Here is a 27,127-nt window from a genome sequence, read left to right as displayed (position 1 = left end):
GCATGAAAACAAACTGAGATTTCTACCATTCTTTCATGATTTTTCACGTTCATCACGATTTCAAAATAAAGGCCTGAACACGCCTTAGGAGTATGAAAATATTATTGTTGCAAATTGATAAATTACGGCTCCTCTGTAATGTATTTTAAAAATCAGTCACCACAAATGAAAACTAGAGATTTTAAGACTTCAAATGACATATAGTTTGTCAAGATTGGTTTAGGTTTATTATAGGATATTACTGTTTAAAATATATAATGGCCGCGGGCCCGTTTTTTTTGTGTGTTTTTTTTACGTTTTCATTTTTTTTTATTTTTTTTTACATTTAATGCTTAGAACATCATAACTGAACAATTAAATTTAGCTGTATAATGAAAATAATGTTTACTTTTCCTAAGTTGGCTCAATCTTTTGTTTTGTAGACTCATTTCATAAAGTCAAGAAGTTACTTCTGACATGATGAGCACAGAGCAAGTGTGTGTTTTCTGCATATGAATTTCTTGCACTTCACACACGGTGCTGTTTGGTTAGGGTTAGAGCACTTTTACTTTAGAACTGGAGTTGAAGTGTCCTGTCATACATAAAATAAATGTTTTTATTTTGTGTCTGTACAGTTTCTTTTGAATAGCTGCCTATGAGGGTCAAATTGACACGAACGTAATAGTAATTTTGTTTGTATATGTCAAAACACATCAGCATGTTCAAACTTTGCATGCATGTTCATGATGATAAATGAGAAAAAGTCACAAAATATCAAGAAAAAAACATAGGTTAACCAGTATTTCCAACAACTAGAAAATCGAAACGGGTCAAATTGACCCGCAACATAACACAAGTAATCTAATGTGATTACCCAGCTAGCAGGGAACCAGAACTGTTGAAATGTGTTGAACTACAGTAATAAACTGTAAAATTACCTGGTCTTTCATAACATTCGCAAAACGTTATTTATACATCGTTAATCTAACATTTTTTTAAACGTTAATACACACTTGTTTCAGGACGTTCAGAGAACATTCAAAAGTAATGTTCGATGTTTGCAAATTTACACAATCTGTTAATTTTTCCGCTAACGTTTGTGAAACCAACAATAATAATAAACATTTTTTTTTTACATTTAAAGAGAGAACATTCCAAAATAAATGTTTCATAACTTAATGGTAACATTAACTAAATGTTCTTAGAAGTTCATTTTTTTAGCAAGGAAAGCACTGGCCAAGCATCAAAACAGATTGCAGCAAGTCAGAGGTATGTGTGTGGGCTCGGCAGTTACTGTAATAAAAACATATTTAATATGCTGCAATTAAACTCCCACAATGGCTCTGAAAGAAGCCATTTACTCTAAAAGAGCAGGACGTGATGTCTATGGTCTGCCTTTTAATATTAAAACGCTTCAGGCCTGACATTAAATCAGTGTATGACCTTTAGAGCGACAAACAGAAGACACGCTATAAATTCGAACTTTGTGTGCATGACACAGATGTATTATGATGCATCAAAACTGTTCTGATTTAATCAGGCTGCTGCGAACACATATTTGTCTTGCGTAGTAGTAAAGGGAACGCAATATCATCAACAATGAGTAAGACGTTTGTTTCACATCACTTTTCAGAAGAAAACACTGATAAAACAGGCCACTTCTGCAAAAGTGATATTCCACTTAAATAACCCTGTTGACACGTAATAGTGTCACAATAAGTTTTATCAGAGCTGCACTTATGTTAGGTGTTTTGTTCATTTGAATATTTTGTGTTTGTTCGTGCTGGCCAACATTGACTGAATAAAAGGGCGCATAGTTGTATGCCAGTCTCGTTCTACAAAAAGAGAAAGAAACAAATCAGTAAGTGATTGAATCAAAGACCATCACTTTTTGCAGTATTTGCATAACCGATTAGTCCATTATAGTTTGAATAGCACACATCCCAGAGTCCAAGGTTTGTATTTTCATGTTTCATCAGAGAAAAAGTAGGACTGGAATACTTCTTGCATCTGTTTGTGATTCAGTTATGAATCATGGCAAGATGTGCATGAAGATATTATTGTCTTCAAGCCAAGGTTTTCTTTTGTCTTCAAGGTAATTTTAAAAGTGTTGGCTCATATTAACTGTGATTTAAACCAAATTCATACAAATACCAGAGATGGAGAGGATCTTGATCCTTTTAGCTCCAGGGCAACAAAGAGTTAAATACCTTATTTAAATCACACCATCAGATCCTAATTAAGTGGCCATGAGTTCTGGACTACCTGAGGATTTGGAGACATCAGGAAGTGTTTGTACATTGTTGATATGCTGTCAGTGATCCAGACACAAATCTGGAAGGCTCTACGCAGGAAATGAAGAAACAACATCGCCACAAGTGATGAAAAAAGAGCCCGGTTGCCAGATCGCCGTCCGTGTTTACAAACTATGAATAAATGGTGCTCTTGTGGATATAATAAGCAAGTCTAGATTAACGTCTAGTTTAAAGGTCTCGTAAAGGTCAGGCTGTTAACAAAGCAGGGAAGTGCTTTCCTAAACATCTAACAAATTTGTCTGTGCATCCAGTCTAGTGTTTAGAGGACAAGGCTGTAATCGAGATATAATCTACATCCGTGTTAAAACTGCAACACTACTCTTAAAGTGGTAACGTCAAGCGTTTCCCTTGAGCAATGGCTGCAGACAGCATTACCGTCTCATTCAGAGCGGCTCTGTTCTGCCCTGCCTTGTCTCAGCGTCTGGTCTTGATGGATTGCCTGTGTGAATGATGGAGCGGTGAGGGAGAGATGATGAATTGTTCACGTCAAGCGCGCTCTTAAAGGCGGAGGAGGTTTGAAGTACACGCCACCCAGCAGAACAGGCAAAACCATGATCTCAGATCAGCTGCGGTGAGGCATGCGTCAGGATAATATGTGATCCACCATTGCACCATCCTGAACTGAAGGGTGTTGCATATAGGGGTGAGGGAAAAAATCTATTTATACATGAAACGCGATTCTATCTTCTTCCAATTTGCATCGATTCGCAAATTTCAAATATCAATTTTCTAAGTGTTGCACTTCTTTAACTTTGCAGTACTTCTTAAAGGATTAGTTCACTTTCAAAAAAATGTTTGCTGATAATTTACGCATCCCCATGTCATCCCAGATGTCCATGTCTTTCTTTCTTTAAAAAATCCTGGAATGTTTTCCTCAAAAAACGTAATATCTTTTCGACTGAAGAACGAAAGACATGGACATCTTGGACGACATGGAGGTGAGTAAATTATCAGCAAAACATTTTTTTTGAAAGTGAACTAATCCTTTAAAGTTACTTAAAGTTATTGACGTTAATCACAATAAGCCGTGAAGGACTCAATGAGGTGCTCGCGCTGACGGACACACAGCCGAAGTACGCGCACAGGTGCCGCCTCTCACATCCATGCAATCTCAAATTCAGTTCTCTTTCACAGCTACACACACTATTATGTCAAAATGCACATTGCGTGAACTGTGGAGTATTCAATGTAAACAGAGTCTGTTATGTCCTATGCAAACGAAATCAAATGGGAGAAAATTGGATGTGTAACATTAGATCCGTGCATTCATTCTTAAAGGAACACGCGACTTTTTGGGACTTTAGCTTATTCACAGTATCCCCCAGAGTTAGATAAGTCCATACATTCCCTTCTCATCTCCGTGCATGCCGTAACTCTGTCTGACGCACCCACCGCTAGCCTAGCTTAGCACAAAGACTGGAGGTAGACGGCTCCAGCTAGCATACTGCTCCCAATAAATGACAAAATAACGCTAACATTTTTCTCCAACATTTGCATGTTGTGATTTGTATAGTCACAGCATGTACAAATAACAAGATCACATGAGACACAGCCATCTTCTGACCGTATACATACTGGGAACTATATTCTCAGAAGGCGAAGCACTGCTACTTCTGCGGAGTGATTTGCTCGCAGTGCCTGAGAAGCCTGTGGTGAGGAGACGAGAGTTTGCTCAGTGTTGCGCTTATCACTCCGCAGAAGTAGCAGTGCTTCGCCTTCTGGGAATATAGTTCCCAGTATGTATACGGTTAGAAGATGGCTGTGAGAAGATGGCACGCACGGAGATGAAAAGTGTATGTATGGACTTATCTAACTCTGGGGGATACGGTGAATAAGCTAAAGTCCCCAAAAGTCGGCAACTGTTGCCATCCGTTTCATTAATGTTAACCCTCTAGGCGCCACGGTCGAGTGTACTCGACAAGATGCGGCACTGAATAAAACGGCCGATTTTGTCAAATAGGGTGTCAAATTTCGTTGGCTATCAATATGCAAATTAGATGGGAAAATGTAATCCCTACATAAACTTTGGGTCATCCTTAATATTTCTCTAATTTACAGAAAGTCTATCTTTTATCACTTTTAAGATATAGCCTTTTGAAATTAAGATGTCAAAATCGAACGTTTTAGGAAAAAACCTCTGGCGCATAAAGGGTTAATAAAATAAAATAAAAATCACTGCTTTTGACTGAATCATTTTTTTATCTTTAATATGAATTAATTTATATTTAATTTATACAGTGAAGACTATACAGTGTTTTATTTTTACAATTTATTATTCAATTCTGGTAATATTTCTTGCTAAATAAACCAATGCTACTGTACCTGAAAAGTTTATTTAATTTGTATATTTTTTCTAATGTATTTGTCCTATTGTTTGTAATTTGCTTCTTAAAGGACATATGTTTTATGATATTGGGTTGACTAAAATGTGAAGAAAAACAAAATTAATTTAATTTAAAATCACATTTAATTCAGGTTTTTTTCTTCTTCTAACCCATTTAACTGTCTAACGCAGTCAAATGAGAAAAGTAACACAAAACAGTAAACTACAATCAAACCTATGCACATATAAAATCGAAATTTTGATTTCTAATCGAATCATGACCCCCAAAAAATCTATTTGAATCTAATCGTTAGGTACCAAAAGATTCCCACCCCTAGTTGCATATGCTACTAAAGTCTGGATGTCCACAGGCCTCTTCGAACGGGATTACCATGCCACCTGTCCTCCCCATCCAGGATCGGACTTTGATGTGAGCGCAGGGGTGGCTGCCAGATGTGGAGGCCCATCTGTGGTCTGGAGCCTCCAGTGCAGGCAGTCTTTTAGGATTTTATGTTCATCTGCTCAAGAGGATGCATGTAACCACAGATGTGATCATTCAGAATCAGGCTCTCTCATCATTCACAATATACAATTAAAATATAGACAACATAAGAAAATGAAGAAAGTAGGAGACCAGAGTTCTCTGCAAGTTTGATGTAAGGTGGTCAGTTTACAATGTTTAGTGCTGTAATTCTGTAATGTTCTGTATTATTGCCTCAAAACCCCTGATAAGGACGTGCATAGATTTTAAAAAGGGAACAAGGACAAAGCTGTTTGCTAGACTTAGCTGCCTTACAAGCAGAATCATGCAGATTTAAGACACATAACCCGTTGAATGTGTTACTTACAGTTGCTGCTTTGGGGCTTTTTTTTACTGTATTTGATAAGATCGTGAGTGAGTGTGGGGTCGCCGTGAGCGAAGAGCACTTAAACGTCCCGGTTATGTGCACAATCCACTGCACCACAGCTCTGACGTCTCTGCAATTCAAGCTGGGACAGGACGAAGCATTTTAACATTGATATATTCATTCAAAAAATGTACAAAACCTTACAAAATATAATAATATTTTATATAAAAATATAACAAAGCCTGTACACATCGAAAAACCATCCTAGTGCAGCTTAGACTGTTGTGCTTCTGTGGACAGATTTCAGGGAATCAGTTGTGTTATGTTTGGCAGCAATTATGCGTCTTGACCACATGGTGGAGCCTTGCAGATGTGTGTAGGCCTGTAGAAATGAGTGATGCACAATGAATTAGACTGCATGTTCCAACCAACTTCAAAGTTATCATCAGGTCAAAACTTGCATGCAACTTGTATCAGAGAGAATTCTTGTTATTTCACGTTCTGTCTATGCCATGGGAAGCCTTTCATTCTTTTCAGGTTACACAAGAGAAAGACCTTTTCCCTTGTTTAGTCTGTTGTGATGGTCCACCTCATGAACAGAGGGATTCTTCTTGGCGCACTGGAGTGGGTTGCAGCTCTGGGTATCTGCCACATACCGCCAAGGCCTCGGTCTACACGGCACTGCGTGTGTGTGTGTGTGTGTGTGGGCGTTTCTTCCGAGCAGAGCGACGGGCTGGCATGGCATCTGCACAACCACTGCCCACTCGGACCAAAACAAGCCACACTTCTTCTTAACTACGCTGGCAAAGACGCCGGCAAAACAAACAAACCAAGGCTAGCAAAAGTTCCATCGCTCCATGTCACTGCAAATGTCATACAGTGGTTTTTGTGGACAATCTGAAAGAAATGTTGGAAAAAAATGTTATCTCAGGTTTGGTTGCCACAAAATTTGAATGTTTAGACATTTACTGGTAAGTTAATAGTTATCATCACAGAGATCTGAAATGGCCTTTACATCACTCAATGCTATTTCTTTCCAACATAGCTGAGGTTTCACTGCAGCATTACGGAAAGATGACTGATGGGACTGTTTAAATTGTCAGTTTATGTGAACACTTCCTTATTAAGCTCAGATCGTTTTTTGAGTGTTCTTGAGATCTTCTGCCAGTAAATTTAGAAAGGAAAGAACGACGACTCTGGTCAGAAATTGCTGGTCATCGAACATTTTGATCTGGAACATGAGGATTTTTTCCATCGCTGCCAGAAAAATATTTGAGCATTAAAATGTGATGCGAATAAAACCAACATTTTTACTCTAGTAGCTCAAAAAGTTTGCACACATTCTGATTAGATGACAGAATATGCAGTGTTCCTTTATGGGATAGTGTATAGCCTAAAAATAAATAAATGTTTAGTCTTTATTTACTCACTCCAGTATTACTGTTGATTTGTTCTGTGAAAGTTTTTATTACATCATTTGGCTCTTGCTTTGAATATTATATAATAATATATTTTATTTTACTGTGTTCCACGCTAAAAAAATTAACAACATCCATGTAGGCTATGGAAGGACACGAGGATGAATAATTAATTACATAATTTTCATTTATGGGTGAACTTTTCCTTGAAGGAAAAAAACAGTCAGATCGAGGCCAAAAAGAGGGGGCAGAGAGAGAGAGAGAGAGAGAGAGAGAGAGAGAGAGAGAGAGAGAGAGAGAGAGAGAGAGAGAGAGAGAGAGAGAAGCATAAGCACTAAAAGCTTTCCTCCTCTGGCTAAAGGCTAATGTTATTGCCATGGTGAAGAATTCTCCGGAGCTGGAGAAAAACGCGCTGAGGTGATTCATAAATGGACCGAGAGGATCCTCTGGGACAATAATTAGACATGTCTCAGTCTATCTCTCCCTCCCCGCTTTTTTTTCTCTCTCAGATGATGGATTGACAGCATCCATGTGGTCTTGGAACAAACTCATCCCGTTTTAGTCATAGTTTTAGCTGTAAATTCGACGTTAATACCTCCCTTACCTCAAGAAAGGCAGCGCGCGAAACGCTAGTCCTTAAAGGCAACGGTTTCTCATTTGAATATGAATTAGATCACGATGACGTAGCTGTCAGCCTTCCAATGGCAAATGAATCTCTTATAAACATTAGTTAAATTATTCTGACGTCGCCTGCTGACCTTCCTATAGAAAATGCTTCGACTTTAATTATTAATTACGCTTTTCTGACGTCGCTTGGTATTCGTCAAATGGCTAATACATGGATCATGAATAGTAAGAGGCAAACCTTCGCCATAGTAGAATTGGTAAATTCTCGTCGGAGTTCGATGTGAAATGACATGATCTGGTGAGGTTCACTTCACTTCAGTTCCAACATCCTCATGTGAACCCTACGGTCACAATTCATGATTTAAAGCGGTAAGTGGCATTTTGTCTCCATATTGTGCATGTGCTTGATGACTTTTTGGTTCATTTTTTTGTAATGAAGTTGTTGATATGTATGTTGTAGTATACTTTATGTATGTATGTCTGTCTTTCTCCCTGCCTGTCTATAATGTAGCAAAGTTTGTTGGGTTTTCATTTTAAGTGTAAAGATCTATGATCATTTTCACAGTTTTAAGTTTAGTTTAAGCTAAAATGAAAGTGAAACATTTCAAAGCAGATCAATAAGTTTTTTTGCTTCGTCAGACACTCAGGGCAAACATAAACCTATGCAGCCAACTTTGCATTAGGATTGAATAGTTTCTGTATTGAACAAGGTGCAACTGCAGGAACCCTGATAAATATTTAATGTGTACGAGAGTGTGTTAACAACCCATTTGGAAAGTTTGGAAGCTGTAAAAGGAAATTGTGCATCTTTTCAAACTCCGTCATTCATGAATGGGATGCGGTTGGAATGATTGAACCAGGCGGCCAGACAAATTCAAACCACATCATGAAAGGATTTTGATAGGCCAGACTGCTGCATTTTTACTTTACAAGCATGCCGTAAACAGACCCTCTGGAAAGTTCTCCTGTGGGTGGTGAAGTACAAGCTCACACACGTGGAGACGTGGGCCTATAATGCATTGGCTTCAGGTTTGACATTTTTAGTGCTCCGGACACCTTGTGAGACAGCAGGTCTCCACTAAATCCTTTAATTTTAACTTCCGTGCTAGATTCATTTGTTTTATGTCCCTTCTACTGAAAAATATTGCCCACTTATTACAAAACGTCCCGTGCCCATGCTGTGTAATGAAATGAGGGACTGCTATATTGATCAGAGATAGAAGTAACAATTTGTATCTACAGGTCAATGCACACAAGAAGGAAAATAATGTGATGATCAGCTTGCAATGAGAAATACGTCACAGAAGTGAAATGCTAGTAATTTGAGACACGTTGTATGTTCGGAAAGATGGATTTTCTTCATTGACAAGATCAAAGTCGGCCCATGTCATCACGTTCTAGTGTTTAATGTGCATTGCGGCGGTCTCCGTCATGTGCACTTCAAAGGAAATTACAGTTAAATGGTGTTTATTGTACAATCACCGAGTCTGTGACCTCTCATGAGGATGAAATATTAGCAGACTGGTTAGTGAATTTAGTAAAATGCTTCCATGTGTGTCATTTATGGATGCAATGCAATATTACGTGCAAAAACGTGTTTCACATTAGTGTAAAAACACGGCGGGGTGGGATCCAAATTTCTGAGACCAATAGTAAATTGCGTTTCTAATTTAATATAAACTTTCAATTGTCAGCATAACAAATTGAGTTAAAAGTTGAACTGGAAAATGAACATGAATGTTTTAATATTCTGGTTTTGACACGATCCAAAGAGCATCTTGAGCCTCTTCGGCCCTCTGTACAAAGAGTCACGTGATAAATGTCAATCATTTACTTGCTGTTTATTAGTGACCTAGAAGTAATGCAGAAATATTTCCTCTTCATTTCATGTCATAACATAAGGTTTCAGTGAATATTGCCCCCACGTTTTTTTGATGTGTGTAGATTTTGTTCTCCATGATATGATTTGGTAGAAGGCATTGGAAAAGTCTTGTACCAACCCTACAGAAATGTTTTTAGAATCTGACATTTCTACCGCAGATGATTTAGTCTTAACGGCTTCCAAACATGAGGCCATGCAGCCATTATCCAATCAGTCTCAGAGATTTTCTTTGACCTTTTCCTGCATGGCTGCTCGCCGGAGCAGAACCAGTCCGGCCATGAGCTGTGTGGCGCAGTCAATCTTTGGAGTATTGACTTAAAGGGATAGTTCACCCAAAATTCAAGACCTATCATTTACTTGCGTCGCTTCATGCCATTCTAAACCCGTATGTTGTGATTTTTTCCTGTGGAACACAAAAGTGAAAATTTTAAAGCATCTTTATGAAATGATCGCTATGTTTATAGTTGTCCAGCTTCAACATAATAGCTCATGGGTTTGGAACGACACAAGGGTTTTCATGTTTGGGAAAACTATTCCTTTAATAAGAATAAGGAAATTCCCCAAAAAGTGAAACAAAATTCCTGCTTCGTTGCTTCCTCATGCAAAATGTACTTCACCAATGAATGCAAATGCAATGCCGTATTTGATTAATATGTGTTCTATTCTGTGCTTCTGTTTACTTTTATTACTTAAAGGGTAACTAAACCCCTGGTCAGAGCCTGACTCCACCCACTGGCAATATTTGAAAAATGCTGGAAAAGTGGGCAGACCCCAACGGACGAACCGAGGGCGGGGCTGAGCGCGTGATTGACAGACCCGCAGTGACGCAGTGATTGACAGCTGCTGTCAGACTCGCTAAGATAGAGAGTGACTGGAGTGACGAAAGTAGCTTTGCAACAGAGCGGTCATTTGAAGTCGAGGAACTGCGGTGTCGCATCGCATTAACTCCCGCATCGCGATCGGCATCCGACGATGCTAGCGAAGCAGCCGCGCAAGAGAGAATGGGGCCAGTATCTGAGTGGATTATTATTACTATTGACCTCCGTTAAGCATATTTTGCCGCTATGTGAAAAAAAATATCCAGCAAAACGCGCCGGCGGTTGTGGAGTCCATGCAGGAAGAGCAGCGTTTGGGACACAAGTGCATGTAAACACTGGCGCTAATTTCCAAGTCTGGGGGAAAGTTATGCAGTCCAGCACTGCTGTTGCAACCGGCAACACTACACCTATACCAGCCTAACCACTGTACTAGACACAGACAAAACTAATGCTAAAAATCTACACTATTCTAACTGATGCAATACTATGCTACTAACTAACTATGCTTCTAACAACACTAACAACTATGCTAAATAACTACCTAGGCTACAGGAAATAATCTAAATAACTATATAAATGCTATGCTAACTAGATCCTGATCGTTTTCAATACTCGTAATTCCAATTTCCAACTCCTGACTCGCTACAGTGGTTTTGACGGAACCAGATGCTTTTATACCAGGGGCGTGGCAGAGGAGCGTCACAGAGTACCCTACGTCAGAGAGTACCCCTGCTTCAGGAGATTCCGTTTAACCTGAAGAGGGCAGCACTCAGACGTTTTTACACCATATATTTGAAAAATAAAACACTTTATACTCAAATGTTAAAAAAAGTACTCGAATCAATGAACAGCATTTATGAAGCTCCATTCTTACAGATCATTAACTAAAAAAAGTTGGTTTAGTGTTTAGTTACCCTTTAAAAAGTGTCATAATTTACTCACCGTCAAGTTGTTCCAAACCTTTATGAATTTCTTTCTTCTGCCAAACACAAAAGAAGATATTTTGAAGAATGTTGGCAACCAAACAGTTGATGGACCCCATTGACTTCCATAGTAGGTAAAAAAAATAAAAATACAATGGAAGTCAATGGGGCCCATCAACTGTTTGGTTGCCAACATTCTTCAAAATATCTTCTTTTGTGTTTGGCAGAAGAAAGAAACTCATACAGGTTTGGAACAACTTGAGGGGGAGTAAATGATGACAGAATTGTAATTTGTATGTGTTTTGTCCCTTTAACACCTCACTTTTTAAATGTAGTGCTCAGTTATGCTGCAATCTCTGTTTGATGTGTTGCGAAGTAAAACATGTCACTCTCAGTCCTTTACAGTGAACTTTTGAAATGTATTTGGCAACGAGAAAATTCCCATATTTCAAAAGCAGAGAAGTAAAACTTCTGGCTTCTGTTTTCCTCTTTTCAGTCACTGGTTTAATGTCGTTTTTAATATAGACAGCCATTCGGTATTCATGATTAAGTGCGGGAACAGCAAAGACTAGGTGTTAACATCCATTTTCCTCGGCTGGAAAAATGTGGCACCATGGTGTTTTATTCACAGCACACTGACACATACCCTCAACCCCTTTAGCAATTTCCTGGAGAAAGCTGGACAGTTGCAGACTCTTGCTACACCGTAAACCCAGTGTACACCAACACTATTGCGTTTGCTTAAAATATGACGTAGTGATGCATGTAACATAGCTGAGGTGATATATAATGTAGCTTATGGAAAAATCTGAGATCAGCTGGAAAATTCATGCCTTTTTTACAATATCAGTCTGAAATATATTCAGCAAAAATATCTTCTTGTCCCTCAGCAAAACTGTATCAGACAGGAGCACAATCGTGCCATTATGAGATCACTATATGAGGGTGGCCCAGGAATGCTGTGGAAACAACAATAATACATCACATTTTTCCTGCAGCATGAAAAGTAGCTGTGGTCATGGCTTTGAAATCCGGGTCTCCCGTCCTCCAGTCTGAAATGTCCAAATCTAATGGATCATTCTGTTCCGATTAGCTCCATGAAAGGACTTGAGACATTTTGTACAGCACCGAAGCAAACTCTTTTCTTCCCCTCGTTTTATATTGTTGAGGGAATTTCAGTCCATAAGAGGGGAAAAGAAGAGAAAAAACTGTTAGTTAAATTCACTCGGCCCTTAAAATAGGATTCTGGGAACAAATTTGTCCGGTAGCTGTTTGCAGCTCTCTCTCGTCTTGAGCCATTCAAAACACAAGCTAATTTTTTTTCTCTACCAAACGCTTTGAAACGATGAACTTTGACTGGGCAGCTGAATCTGTGGCGTCTGCACGGGAACATCTGCTGTTTAATCATGTTGGATTCTTCTCACGCAGTCGATGTCTATCAGCTAAACAAGAAGATTTATATCTAGAATTCGATTACTACATCCTAGGTTTAAGTACTGTGTTTTTCAGACTGTACTCCCCTTTTCCCCATTTAATATGCTGAATCTGCAAGTTTCGAAAAGCAGCTCTACTTTAAAGGAATAGTTAATGAAAACACTCTCATGTCGTTGTATCCCATTAAATACCATTAAATTAGACATTTTGAAGCGCTAAATCTGACTCTTTTGAATGACGGTTCGTGTCTGTCATGCTCCAATTATCACAAAAAGGTGGGGCTGCAAACGATTAATCGCGATTAATCGAATCCAAAATAAAAGTTTGTTTATATAATATATGTGTGTGTATTGTGTATAATGATTTTGTATATATAAATACACACACATGCATGTGTGTATTTAATTTTTTTTTTAAAAATTATATATAAAATAGTTCTATTTATATATAATATAAATCATATAAAAATATATGTGCAGTATATAAATGCAAATATTTCTCAAATATATACATGCATGTGTGTGTATTTATATATACAAAATAATTATACACAATACACACACATATATTATATAAACACAAACTTTTATTTTGGATTTGATTATTCGCGATTAATCGTTTACAGCCCTACAAAAAGGTGTCATAAAGGTAGTTTAAAAACTTGCACACTGCATTTTTTTAAGTCATTTAATACTTTTATAATATAATGTAATATATCATAAAAAAGTTGTATAATATAATTAGACTAGCTGAAGGTTTGCAGAAACGTTTAGATCCAAAAATTAGGCTATGCATAGATGCACCGCACCAGGTTTGAGCCAGGTTTCCTGCTTAAGAAAAGTTTTAGCTGGATAACAAGACAAAAATACTTAACCATTTAACTTTTTTTGACTGTATAAGGTACATTCACTGGTAAATTGCAGAAAACAAATGAATATGTTTTTACTGTTTATCTTTACCCGTAAAAATTACAAACACATTTACAGTCTGTGATGAAATTGATGTGATGAAACTTTTATAGCAAAATAAATCTTTCGTTTCACACTGCTGTTTTTGATTCAGTGTTTTATAGGCTTTATTTAGTGTTTATGTGTTCAAGTTTGATGACGTAACTAATTGTTTTTGTGCTGGACAATCTTTTTTTTAACATTTATTTATAAACTTTTTAATTATATAGTCTCATAATTATCCTCATAGCTTAAATTTAGTTTCTCATCTAGCAAACAACATTTTCAAATTTGTTTCTTCACTGTAAAGTTTACTTAAGCTTAAGCGACAATATTTCGTAACTAGCGGCATCCAATGAAATTGCTAAATAATGACTTTTTTCGAACAGGTTTCCTGAACACTCACTTCATCTGCAATTGGTGGGACAAACAGAAACTTTTTGTAACGTCAAAACATTTTATTAGAAGCTTGCCTTTGAAACTACATTTTTAAAATAGCTTCCCTGAGAGTGTTAATGATGTTCAGTAGAGTGATTTACACCGCCGCCCGGGGCCAAACCCCACAACGCCGAGCTGGTTTGGATAAGCTGACGATCTCTCCTTCTCTCCCCATAGGGTACGGGCAGTCCTGGGACGCAGCTGGACCGCAGCTGTAAAGCTCTTGGATCTACAGTTGCAGCTGTGGTGGGGAGGGTTCCTGGCACCGTGATTTGGTGGATAAACAGAATTGAAAATCACATTGCCAGGGATTTCCACCCCTGCACAGTTCTTCAGGTGCCCCACCTACACCGCCAACCTGACCGGGGGAATTTTAGAGATCCTATAACAGCAGACAAAGAACCACAGAGATTTGTGTGAATTATACGGTCAGGGCTCTTGTGTGCATGTGGCTTAACGTCAACACTGACCCTATTTACTTTCATAATGCACGGTCCTGCTTTTATTGTGCTGGTTTTATCATTCATCAAAATGTACTAGCTCCACCTTGGAAACGATTTTTGACCAAAAATGACTATTTTTACTAATGCTCATACTTGGAGAGCCCCTAAAGGTACATGGTGATTTGAGATGGGAGGAAAAATGATATTTCAATGCAATTGCATTCTCTCCCAAAAGCTTTGCGTTCCCGCGAGAAATGTTGCATTCCCTCGCAAAACTTTTGCGCTCCCCAGTAAAGCTTTGCATTCACTCGCAAAGAACTCAAACGTTTTGTGAGTAAACGCAAATATTCTCAGGAGAACGCAAACATATTTTGAGTTAATGCAAAGTTTCAAGGGGGAACTCAAAATATTTGTGAGAGATTTATGATTTTTTCCTCATATTTTTTTCCATCACCATGTCCCTTTAGGGGCTCCTGGGATTCGTGATTTAAACAAAAACTCTTGACTGAGAATTGAACTTTGGTAGATTACTTTTCTAAGAAACATTACTTACGTACTTGATTTTGCGCAAAAATTAGCACAAAAAAACCCCCGTCCAAGATAAGGCCCATCCACACCAAGCACAATAACTTTAATAGTAAATTTTAAAAAGAAAATCTATCTAAATTTGAAAGATTAACAGATTTCACACCACAACTATACGGATTATGGCACAGAGGAACTTTGCCATTGAAATCACTTTCAGAAAGTTATTTTTCCCAATTGATGAATGATGAAAACATTGACAGCCAATCAGAATCCATCCTGCTTTAAAGAGCTTGTGAAATTAAAGTGGCAGATGACAAAACTGCAGCATGCGCTTATAAACAGACTGTTAATGTGCGTTGGTGTGGACAATAATCCAGTAATCGTTACAGCTACCATCATTGCTGGTGAGTTTTTCCTGGACAAACGCCACTTCAGAAAATGTAAAACTCTTTTTTTTTTGACGTGCCGCTTGCTGCAACATATTGAAATTCAGACTTTGCTTATTGAACCTCTTTGGCATTTAGTTCATATGAGTGCAAGTGCTTGGTATGTTTTTCAGACTCAATAACACAAACAGTGACTCATCGCTCTGGAAATATCATGTTTCCTCAGGAATGACAGATAATGGCTTACTGGAATATCGGCGAAGGCAAAAGGGCATCTGGCAAGTTTAATATAAAATGGAGATGCAAACCCTAGTTAGGACTGTTATTAGACGGTATGTTATGATTGGCTGAAAAATCCTGAATTAAATACTGCTGACTGGCATTACAACAGCTGGTGACTGTTTTATTTTATGTATAAAACTATATTTTAACGGCAGTCAATGCTTTTTAGAGTCAGGCGGTTTAGTCACAACTTTAAACAACATGTTCTAACTGAGCCACACTACGCCAAACATTGATATCTTGGTATCAACGGTCATTAAAATAGGTGTGTGTTTATGGGAAATTCACAATAGCTGTAAGCATGGAAGACATTGCATTTTTTATTCAAAGCTTGCGTTGCAAAGTCACAATGACTAAGCGGGTATAATTACCCAAGGTACATCTTGTTTCTGGCTATAACGCCTCGTTCGGTCGCACCCTTCCCATCTCCAGCTGGTCCATCAGGTCATCACTTGCTCAAGGCGCAGAGCTTAGCTAATTGGTGAGCATTGATCCCTCAAGAAAACTGTTCACAGTGGCTAAGTTCAGTGCCTGAAGTGAACTGTATGATCTATGGTCAGGTGACGTCCACCTACTTGCTCTGGCATCAAAGTGAGACTGGGCGTAATGAAGGGTGGGATGCCAGTAAATGTGAAACCAGTTAGGACACGCACGCCAGTGAGGCGGGTTAAGCTCTTAGACCCGTGGTTTGAATACTGTTAGCTGGGATGGATGAGGCAAACGTTTAAGCCTTTCATTTCACAGAGCAGGTTCTGACCACTTTGTCGAACACAATGGAAGTCCATTTAGACCAGTTATTGCACGTTAGTAGATTCACTCCAGTCATGAAAAAGCAGAACGGTGTAGATGTTCCAGGAAAGCAGGGGCAGCCGTTGCGCTACAACAAAATCATTATCCGCCACTTTGATGGACTAAGTTCTGCTCTATTTGTTATAGTTTTCATAAATGCAGCCTTGTATGCTGGTTATTTGTGCAGCATTGATGATCATTTAGGCCTATACATTTTGGTTGTTTGTAGAGTTCAATAGTTTCAGCGGTAGTATTTTTTTTCATCAATTCAGTTTTCTCACAGGGATATTTAAAGGATTAGCTCACTTTTAAAATGAAAATTCTGTCATCATATACTCACCCTTAAGTTGTTTCAAACCTGTATGAATTTCTTTCCTCTGCTGAACAAAAAGGAAGATATTTAGAAGAATGTCAGTAACCAAACAGTTTCTGGTTCCCATTGACTTGAAAAAATATACTATGGAAGTCAATGGGAACTGTCTGGTTACTGACATTCTTCTAAATATATGACAGAATTTTCATTTTAAAAGTGAACTAATCCTTTAAGAGTCTTAAAGAGTTATAAGGCACGAACCCAGTCAATCAGATACGAATAACAAAATTTCAAAGTTTGTTTTGACGCAAAAAAAAAAAGTTTTTGAAAATTAGACAAAAACGCAAAGGTACAATAGTGTGAACTTTAACGGCTTTAGAGAGCGAAAGAACTACAATCCCATGAAGCATTACGAACAAAATAATCTAATGTATTATGATGGAGATGTAAAATATGCATATATATATATATATATATATATATATAAAGCATTCAAGTATTTAAAGACCCTAGGGAGATCGCAGACCAGTCATTCGTTTTTTTGAAAACAGGATGGGAACAGACTTGCAGGTGTGTAGGTTTTGGGCTCTTGCCAGCTGCGGTAACTGCACTTTGAAACCTATAATTAACTGCAAATTGGGGTCAGAGTCTTTTCAAACAAGGCGTGGTATCATGACCATCCCTGCAAATTGTCCAGACAAATCCTCTCGGATCATTTGTATAATTGCGATGGTGTGGTTTTGAGGGAACGATTGAGGGCTGTGCACTCTTGTGCCTGCTAAACTGGTATCAGTGTGCTGATTGAGTGCTGGCTCAGTTCAGCAGGAACAGGAGTGAAGTCCTAAACGACACTGCTTTACTCTCCTCCAATCAGAATGCAGAGTACTTCAGGACCCTCCAATCAGCATGCAGTGTCCTTTACTCTATCCTATTAGCATGCTGTGTGCTTCAGTACCCTCCAATCAGCATTTAGTGTTATTTACTCTCCTCCAATCAGAATGCAGCCTGCTTCAGTACCCTCCAATCAGCATTTAGTGTTATTTACTCTCCTCCAATCAGCATTTAGTGTCCTTTACTCCTATCCAATCAGCATGAAATGTGTTTCTCATCAACTTGGTATATCAACATCTGTCATCAGTGAATATAAAACATGTTTTCCGAGCAAACTGACCTTAATAAAATATAAATGGTTAACCATTAGAAGTCAAGGCATTGAGGATAATGGAGTTTCTGCATTCTGATTAAAGCCATATCCATATTTTCAGCTTTGTGTTCTGTTCCCAGCACAAGCATGGCCATGGGAACGCACGATATCAAGATGTTTCAGGTTTTACCTCATATTCGGCGTGCTTCAAAAAGGCCCGCAGCGTCTCTGCGTGTTTGACGGTGTCAAAGATAGTGAAAATTAATTACGGCAAGAGACTTAATTTAGGTCACGCTGTCATATCCATTTATGCATATAAAAAATGGAAGGCTTCAGGTGGATCATAAATCTACCTCAGACTGTTAACTTTCTGCAGCATAGCTTTGGCTTTTCTTTTTTTGAATCTTAGTAGAGCTGCTTCTGTAGGCTAGGGGAAAGATTACAACTGGAGAAATGCTGTATACTGTATATAGCCTATAAATAAAAAAGTTGAAATATTTAAAAATATGATGCTTGTTGAATTTTCCTCTTTCTTAGACATACTAAAATTCTTTAAGGTATGCTAGATTTGTACATTGAAAATGTGTTTTCATGGCGTTGCTTTGCAGTTGCTAGGGTGTTCTGAACACCTTTTAGAATGTTACTATGCAGTTGCTAGGGTGTTCGGAATACTTTTTTTGAATGTTGCTATGCAGTTGCTAGGGTGTTCTGAACACCTTTTAGAATGTTACTATGCAGTTGCTAGTGTGTTTGGAATACTTTTTAGAATGTTGCTGTACAGTTGCTTGGGTGTTCTGAACACCTTTTAGAATGTTGCTATGCAGTTGCTAGGGTGTTCGGAATACTTTTTTTGAATGTTGCTATGCAGTTCCTATGGTGTTCGGAATACTTTTTAGAATGTTGCTGTACAGTTGCTAGGGTGTTCTGAACACCTTTTTGAATGTTGCTATGCAGTTGCTTGGGTGTTCTGAGCACCTTTTAGAATGTTGCTATGCAGTTACTAGGGTGTTCAGAGCACCTTTTAGAATGTTGCTTGCTATGCAGTTACTAGGGTGTTCTGAGTGATTTTAACATGTTGCTATGTGGTTGCTAGGGTGTTCTGAGTGGTTTACAGCACACTGCTATGCTGTTACTAAGGTGTTCAAAATAGTTTAAGGATGTTGCTATGTGGTTAGGGTGTTCTAAGTGGTTTAGTACAAGTTGCTAGGATGTTCGGAGTGATTTTTGACATGTTGCTATGCAGTTGGTAGGTTGTTCTGAGTTTTTAACATGTTGTTATGAAGTTGCATGGGAATTCTGAGACATTTAGAACATTGCCATGAAGTTGCTAGGATGTTCTGAATAGTTTTAGCATGTTGCTACTGTATATGCGTCCATGCTTTTTATACTGTTGTTATGTTGTTACTATGGTTTTCTAAGTGGTTTACTGTTAGTTGCTAGGGTGTCAAAAACTACTACATAGTAAAAAATGCTGCACGATTTGATTGATCTGTCATATAGCATCTATATATATAGGATATTTTCCATATGGCAGGTCTTGTGGTCTTCAACCGTTCTCCTCAGTCCGCAGCATCGACAGCTACTTGGAAAGATTTGTGCTACTCAGAAACAATTATAGGTCATAAATGCATCGGTTTGAAGGAGCTGCGGGGATGAAAGCAGAAAGCCTCTTATTTTAGTTTCACAGCAATGTCAGAGGCCTTTTATCATGCGCTCAGAGACTGACCAGATTTCGTGACGTGGCCTCCTTAAGATGTTTGATATTGTTTTGTTCCCTCCGCCACCATGTAGTCAGTGTGTTTGCGGTCCAGACCAGAGCTGTGCGCTTTATAATTGGTTTAACTTGAACAAGACCAGCTGTGCAATAAAGCAGCAAAGCCGTGTGAAGAAACCGTCCGTAGATCCTTCGGGGTCACGATCCAGCGCATGCGGAAAAGGATTTCACATCTGTGCTGAATGTAAGTGGTTGTAATGTATTTATTAAAATACAATTTAAAGACATGTTGACACCAAATGAATGCCTGTGAGGTCCTCATGCCACAGATGAACAGTCCTCCAATCAGCATGCAGTATGTGCTACAATCCTCCAATCAACAAGCAGTACCCCTCACTCCCTTCCAATCAGCATGCAGCATGTTTTCCTGTCCTCCAATCAGCATGCAGCATGTTTTCCTGTCCTCCAATCAGCATGCAGCATGTTTTCCTGTCCTCCAATCAGCATGCAGCATGTTTTCCTGTCCTCCAATCACCATGCAACATGTTTTCCTGTCCTCCAATCAGCATGCAACGCTGTTTATTGCATTTGCAGACGTTTTCTCAGGCAACAACTGGGTTCATTTTATCCTTGAGGATCTCACAAGCAAGTTTAATCATGAAGCAACTGAATAAGGATAAACACATGCTTAATTTCTTGTTTGGCAGACTCTTGTCCTAAAGGGAAGAATCATAGTTGTGTTGCCCAGAGCCAAATATCGCACTGTGAAATTATATGCAAATCACAATAATAAGCCAGGAAAGTGTTATCAAATCGATTCTGATTTATGGAGATGTTTTTTTTTTTTTTTTTTACACACAAATATTAAAACAACATGTTTCTCTTAATTAAATGAGGTACTAGACAATGAGAACGTCGTGTTTGCCTTTATTTCTGCTCTGAATTGTTAGTTAACTGAAATGTTGAATTCGTTTGCATGGACTGTGACTGGTTTGAATCGACGCTAACCAGCTACAAATGTGCAGAAGAAACCCTATCTGAGGACTTGGTCGTCATTATCTGTCTGCAGAACACCTGGAGGCGACGCGCGGTAATCACGTATGTCTGCACGCAACCGCCCTTAACCCTTCGTGCCCTCTTTAATGAGGAGAACATAAATCAATGTTTCCTTCAAGACGTCATGCAGTCGTAAACTAAACTAATCCGTTTGCGGTGGCATTTTTTGGTCAGTTCACAGACTTCACACACCCAGAACGATGACTATATTGCGTCGACACCGACGGACAATTTTGTTTATTAAAAGCGCGCGCTACGGAAGTCCGGTGGATTCTGATTGGCTCTCAATGGACCCATGACGCGTTTGAACGGTCATTAGCATCGTAAATAGTACAGATTTTTACTTTTTTTTATTTTTTTATGTATGTACATTTATGACACTATACTTTTTATTATATTACCTTTGTGTCCGATAAAAAAACAAAACAAAAAAACAGTTAACGCTGCTGTGAGGGTTTTTCTAATACAGCGGCTGAAGCCACGATCAAATTTACATATTTTTCTCTTATCAATCTCTCTATTTTTGTCCTCTTTTTGAAAGTTGTGAAAACACTGTTGTGTAGTTTTTTGTTGTTGCTATTTGAGCAAATGGGAACAGGAAAATATATATTTAATCTCTCATTCACCGTTACAGAATTTTACCCAACAATGACGACTTCCACTTTTGAGAAACCCAGAAATGTAAAATGGGACACTTTTTTTTTTTTTTTTTATCAGCTGGAAAAACAAACGTAATGAAAGTGTTTCTAATGATACGTCTGCTCTGTGTCATCATTGTTATAGTTGTACATGTGGCAGACATTTTTAGCAAGAATAATCATCCTTTATCAAGAACTCATAAAACGTGTACCTGGAAGGTAACGTAGGTCGCTCTGGATTAAAGGGCCTTTCAAACACATAAATCTAAAATGTGTAGCCTACTATATACTTAAAATAGAAAAAAAAAAGAAAATAGAAAAATTAGTTACAGTTGTCGTCCATGGTATGAACAGGCCTTTATGGCTATAATGCTTGACTTTGTGTACAAGTGCATTTTAGTAAACTTTTGTTTCCATCAATTCATCACAAACACACTTCAAGTATGTGCTAATGTATACCGGTATGTATATTTTCCTCAAGTATTTAAATAAACTACTACAGGTAAAATGCTTTTTTTCCTGTTAACATGTAGGTTACATCTTTTAAATATATTATCTGGCCATATTAATGTCTTCCGTCCACTGTGCATTCTTCCAATTGCTGTCTGGATCGTCCAGATGGTTTTAAGATGGGCTGTCATGTTATTTTAGGAGGGCTGTGGTTTCCCATGCACACTTCAATGTTTTTTTTTATATATTCTTGAATGCTTGGGTGGATTTCAAAATGTGGATCTGAATGTATCCATCCAGAGTCCTAAAGTTTGGTCCTCTAAACCTAAACCACTGGGTATCTGAATAGTATTGTGTGTGTAACATTGTATGCATTATTATTGTTATTATTATTATGAACAAATAAGCTTAGTTTGAAGTGTTTGAAATGAAAATGCCCTTTGCAATCCTGAAGAATGCTGCATTGAAGAAGGCTGTGTATTGTCTCGTCTCCCTCTTGTGTTCAATGAATGATATTGACTGAGAATCTTCAAGAAATATTGCAGGACAAATAGCATTCAATGCATTTTTATTTCCTTTACGTGCAAAAATATACACATTTCACTTTAAGTAGAATATGAAAATATACTTTTTAATACTTAAATTACAATATTTATATTACTTTTACATGAAACAACAATGAAAGGCAGTTTGTTTTTGAGAATCTTACAGGTCTGATTGCTTTGCTTTGCATTCAGCTCAAATGTATTACTTAAGTTGCATTTTTTTGGTTTGTTTTGAATGTTTTTGTTGCACAGCTGCTCACTCTTAAAGTCCTTTCTGCATGTTTTGACCATCACACCAGCTGACGTTTAACCCGCAGAAAGTGAAAGCCACACAATCACGGTGAGTTTGAGGAGGTGCAGTTCCTGTGGCGAAGGAGAAGCACACCTGCCCCCCCCCCCGCAGACTAACCGCTTGATGCAGATAAACAAGAAGTGGTGGAGCTGAGGCGTGTTTTCTTGACGTTCTTCAGTTCGGGCGGAGGGCTGGTGCTCAGGTTTCGCACCTTGCTGAAGCTGTTGCGCAAACTGCTGTGTCGGCTCCCCGAGGTGCTGGAGGTCTCCTGGGTCATGAAGGTCTTGGGGTTGCACAGTCCCATCTTCAGACAGCAGCAGCACAGGAGCGTCGCGATGGCTTTGCGTAGCTCCAGGCTGCCGAACGAGTAAATGAGCGGATTCATGGCGGAGTTGAGCACGGCTAGGGCGATGACCCATTCGGGATTGAAGAGCGTGCTGCAGTTGCGAGAGTAGCAGAAGAAGTCCACCAACAGGAGGATGAACAACGGTCCCCAACACACCATGAAGACTCCCACGATCGAGATCACAGCCTTCAGGAGGCGCAGCGAACGCTTGCGGCTGCGTGGCGATATTGTCTCGGTGCTACTGCGGACGTGGCAGTAGATCGCAAAATACAGTGCGCCGATTGTGAGCAGGATCATGAAGAAGATGACCAGGGCGAACAAGATGTAGCTCTTGGAGTAGAGCGGGAGAAGTGTGGAGCAACTTCTCAGGTCGCAAACGCAGTTCCAGCCCATCAGCGGAAGGAAGCCGATTATCAACGCTGTGATCCAGCACAGCAACACCATTATGTAGATTCGGTAAGTTTTCGTGGCGGTTTTCTGGTGGACGGGCTTCATCATAGTGGCGTAGCGCTCCACGGCGATCAAGAGCAGGCTGAATATGGAGGCCGCTAACGCCACAAATAGAAGTCCTTCACGGAACAACCACAGAACTGGGCTTAGCTTGAAAGTGCGATCGCCGGACATGCAGATGTTGACCACATAGGCGGATCCCGTCAAGAGGTCGCTCAGCGCGATGTTGGCGATGCAGATGAATATCCAGCGATGACGCAGGCGTACGCGGAACAGCACCGCTAGCAGCACCATGAGGTTCTCCAGGATGATGAAGACGCTGAAGATCAGGAACAGGACGGTGATGACGCTGACGCTGCTCTTCGAGGGCTTGCGGTGCTGGAGGCGCCCGGTGAAGTTGTAGTGCCCCAGGATCAGGCTGTTGCTGGTCCAGTTGTAGACGTCTGGACAGGAAGAGGCGGAGCTGAAAGATCGCAGGACATCCATGGTGTGAACGGCAGGAGCGTGGAGTTGAGTCTCGCTGGGGTCGATTCGGTCGTCGATGCAATCGGACTCCAGGCAATCAGACTCCGGCTCCTTGGGAATACGTCCCGATTATCCTTTCCCTCTCGGAATAACCTGATGGAAAACAGTTTGTTAGACAAAGTTAATTGATTTTTAGTAGGTTCATGAACTGAATAAATACCAAAAGTTCAAAAGTTTAAATGTGAAATCAAGCTTTTAAGGTTGTTTATATGTCTATGTGGTGTTTTTAATACACTTTAAAACAAACCATAAACCACAAGATTCATAAGTCAACATCATTGCTGAGTGTTTTCTCCTTAAAACTGCAGTGAACCAGAGACAGTCTCAAAAACACGGTTTGAACACATAGAAAAAAAACGCTGGGTTCCCCAAAGATCCTTTCAGTGCACAGTTTTTTAAAGAAGCATTTTCTTCTTAGTGTGAAGAAGAACATTTTAATAATCTTAAGAACCCTTTTCTACGTTTCTAAGAACGTCTTGTGCAATGGAAAGGTTCAACACTCTTAAAAATAAAGGTTCAAAAAGTGAGTTTTTGCCATAGAAGAACCATTTTGGGTTCCTTTCAGTGTACGTTCTTTAAAAAAAACCGTCTTACTGTGAAGAACTTTAATGATCTAAAGAACATGTTTCCACTTAATGCAATGGAAAGTTTCCATAGATGTTAAAGGTTCTTCATGGAACCATAGATGCCAAAAAAATCATCTTTATTTTTAAGAGTGTATGATTTTGTCAATCCAGGAACACATCTTGAAAATCATCATCAACCTAAAGGTGATGGCTGTGAAATGCTCATTTTACCAAGCTACCCTACTAACATGATGCCATGTGATTATGAAAATTCACATTACGGGGACATTCCCGCACTAAGCGTCTTGCTCAAGCGCACAAGGGTGTCATCTCAGAAATTGCTATTTGCGGTCCCTGTTTCAGTTGCCAGATTTGTAACCGCCAGATTACACCACCGACCCACAAAATACAAAATAGCGATGAGAATAGTAAAGAATAATTAAACTGTTGTAAATATATATATATATTTAATGTTCTTTAGTTCTAAAAGTTTTATTTTAGGAGTAAACGCATCATGAGCTTGACCTAATTTCATCTCGCCATGTGTACAGTACATTTAAATATCTCTAGTTTCACTACTGCACTTGTGGTTAAGAGGGTATTTCAGCGTGGCGTGTTTAAAGAGCCAACACGTGCAATAAATCAATCAATCAATAAACAAATAAATCGTTTTAATGTGTCATTTAAATGGAATAATTACATGGTTCATGTTAAAATACAATATAATAACAGGTTTAAATCTCAATAATATAAATGCAAAACATTTATGTTCAAAATACTACTATATAGTTCATAAAAGACATTCCTAAATGAATATATATGCATATGTTATTTTTTTAAAGACATTTAAATAAAAACCAAGGGCATTTTGCTAGTGCATCTTAACTCACCTCTTAGTGATGCTGGTGTAATTGATATTGAGCCATGCTCTGGTGCAGAAAGCTCGAGCGCTGGGTCTCTGAACGATTATATACCATGCAGTAACAAGGAAGGAAGCTTTCTTGCAGACTTTTGACACACCCAATGGAGAAAGCTAAAAAAATGATCAGTTTCTACATTGTTTCTAAAATGCACATTGTAACATCTTCCCAGAATATGGGCAAATCGTGGTTTACCCTGAGAAAAATCAAGTTGCACTTTATGCAATACGATTTGGTAAAGAATATTGTACATGTTGGGGAAGATTTGTCCTCTGTGTGAACACTGTTTGCACAGCCTGCAAAAACAAAGTGAAATATAATAAAGAAATAAATCAAATTATATACAAAAATATATATACATATATGTATGTATGTATGTATATATATATATATATATATATATATATATATATATATATATATACATATATATATATATACATATATATATATATATATATATATATATATAACATAATGGTTTCCACTTATTAAGCAATTTACAATATTATATTTGCAATAAATGGACAGCAATGATTTAGCACTACTACAGGAAGCCATTGTGCCAGTTTAGTCAGCACGTGTTGCAGTAATGAAAACATTTTGCAAGACCCTTTAAATACACAGATGCTACACGAATATCCTTACAACAGTTTTCAAGTTGCTTTAACTGACATTTCTCAGAAGCCAGTCAGCAAACAGGAAGCCCTGATGACCTAGTAAAAGTGGCCTCCTCCCTTACTGTTTTCAGTTCACCTCATCCAGCTGGGTGGAAACACACACACACACACACACACACACACACACACACACACACACACACACACACTCACACACACACACACACACACACACACACACACACACACACACACACACACACACACACACACACACACACACACACACACACACACTTACAAACCTCATCACCAAAAACCAAACCAAATCATCTCCACAATCAACAAATGTAGTTGTTTTTTCCTAAATGTTTCCAATACTGAAAATGCTTGCCAATCATAAATATTTTGGATGTGCGATCATCCATTACAATCTTCATAATGTTTTATACATACATTTAAATCACCTGTAAACTGTTTGTAAAGTAGAAACTACAGTTTTCTGCATTTACGTATGGCTGATCCAGAGTGGAAATGAACTGATTTAGTCCTTTTTTTTATCTATGCATAATTTCTTTGCAGTCCTCCAAAACAATTTTAAAACATCGGAGTAGAATAACACAGTTCATTTTCTTAATTTATGTTTGTATTCTACTAATCCAGTAAATGTTGGGGTAAGATAAAGGAGGGGGGACTTCTGAAACTACCACATCCTGAGGTAAGAAGCTACACCCTTCACAGTTGCCAACGCCCTCGCGACACTCGCACTCTGAAAATAAAAAAAGTGTTATCAGAGAAAGCCACACAAAAAGCAAAAGAGTGTCACTATTAAACATGATCACGTCAGCAGAAACTGAACCTGCGTGATAAATGAGTTGTTTACAGCTTCAGGAAAGACTCAAGCAGACACCTCCCTACAACATCTGAAAGTGAACTGCAGTGTTTTATTGTAGCATTAGCTACTTAAAAGTAAGTGTCATGTCAATGTAAACCATTGGTTTTCAGGTAGGCCCACATTAACGTGCTACGTAACACGAGAATGAACCTCATTGGTTCTCGCTGAAGCTCAAACGTGTTGTGTGACACGAGAATGAACCTCATTGGTTCTCGCTGAAGCTCAAACGTGTTGTGAGACACGAGAATGAACCTCATTGGTTCTCGCTGATGC

The 27,127-nt window shown here is 38.7% G+C and overlaps 1 protein-coding gene across 1 annotated transcript; it reads right to left on the bottom strand.

Annotated features, from left to right (window-relative positions):
• Positions 1-22,246: 22,246 nt before the first annotated feature.
• Positions 22,247-25,383, bottom strand: s1pr4 (sphingosine-1-phosphate receptor 4). The gene is made up of 2 exons (XM_079592685.1): positions 25,310-25,383; positions 22,247-23,946 (listed from the first exon to the last, which is right to left on the bottom strand). Exon 2 carries the CDS (start codon positions 23,812-23,814, stop codon positions 22,645-22,647), a length of 1,170 nt encoding a protein of 389 aa, XP_079448811.1. The 5' UTR covers positions 23,815-23,946; positions 25,310-25,383; the 3' UTR covers positions 22,247-22,644.
• Positions 25,384-27,127: the final 1,744 nt, after the last annotated feature.

Source organism: Phoxinus phoxinus (assembly GCF_949152265.1).
Source record: "Phoxinus phoxinus genome assembly, chromosome: 20".
In the NCBI taxonomy this organism is placed as follows: domain Eukaryota; kingdom Metazoa; phylum Chordata; class Actinopteri; order Cypriniformes; family Leuciscidae; genus Phoxinus; species Phoxinus phoxinus.
Note: the sequence above shows the minus strand (reverse complement) of the source record. Positions and strands in the feature narration are given on the sequence as shown.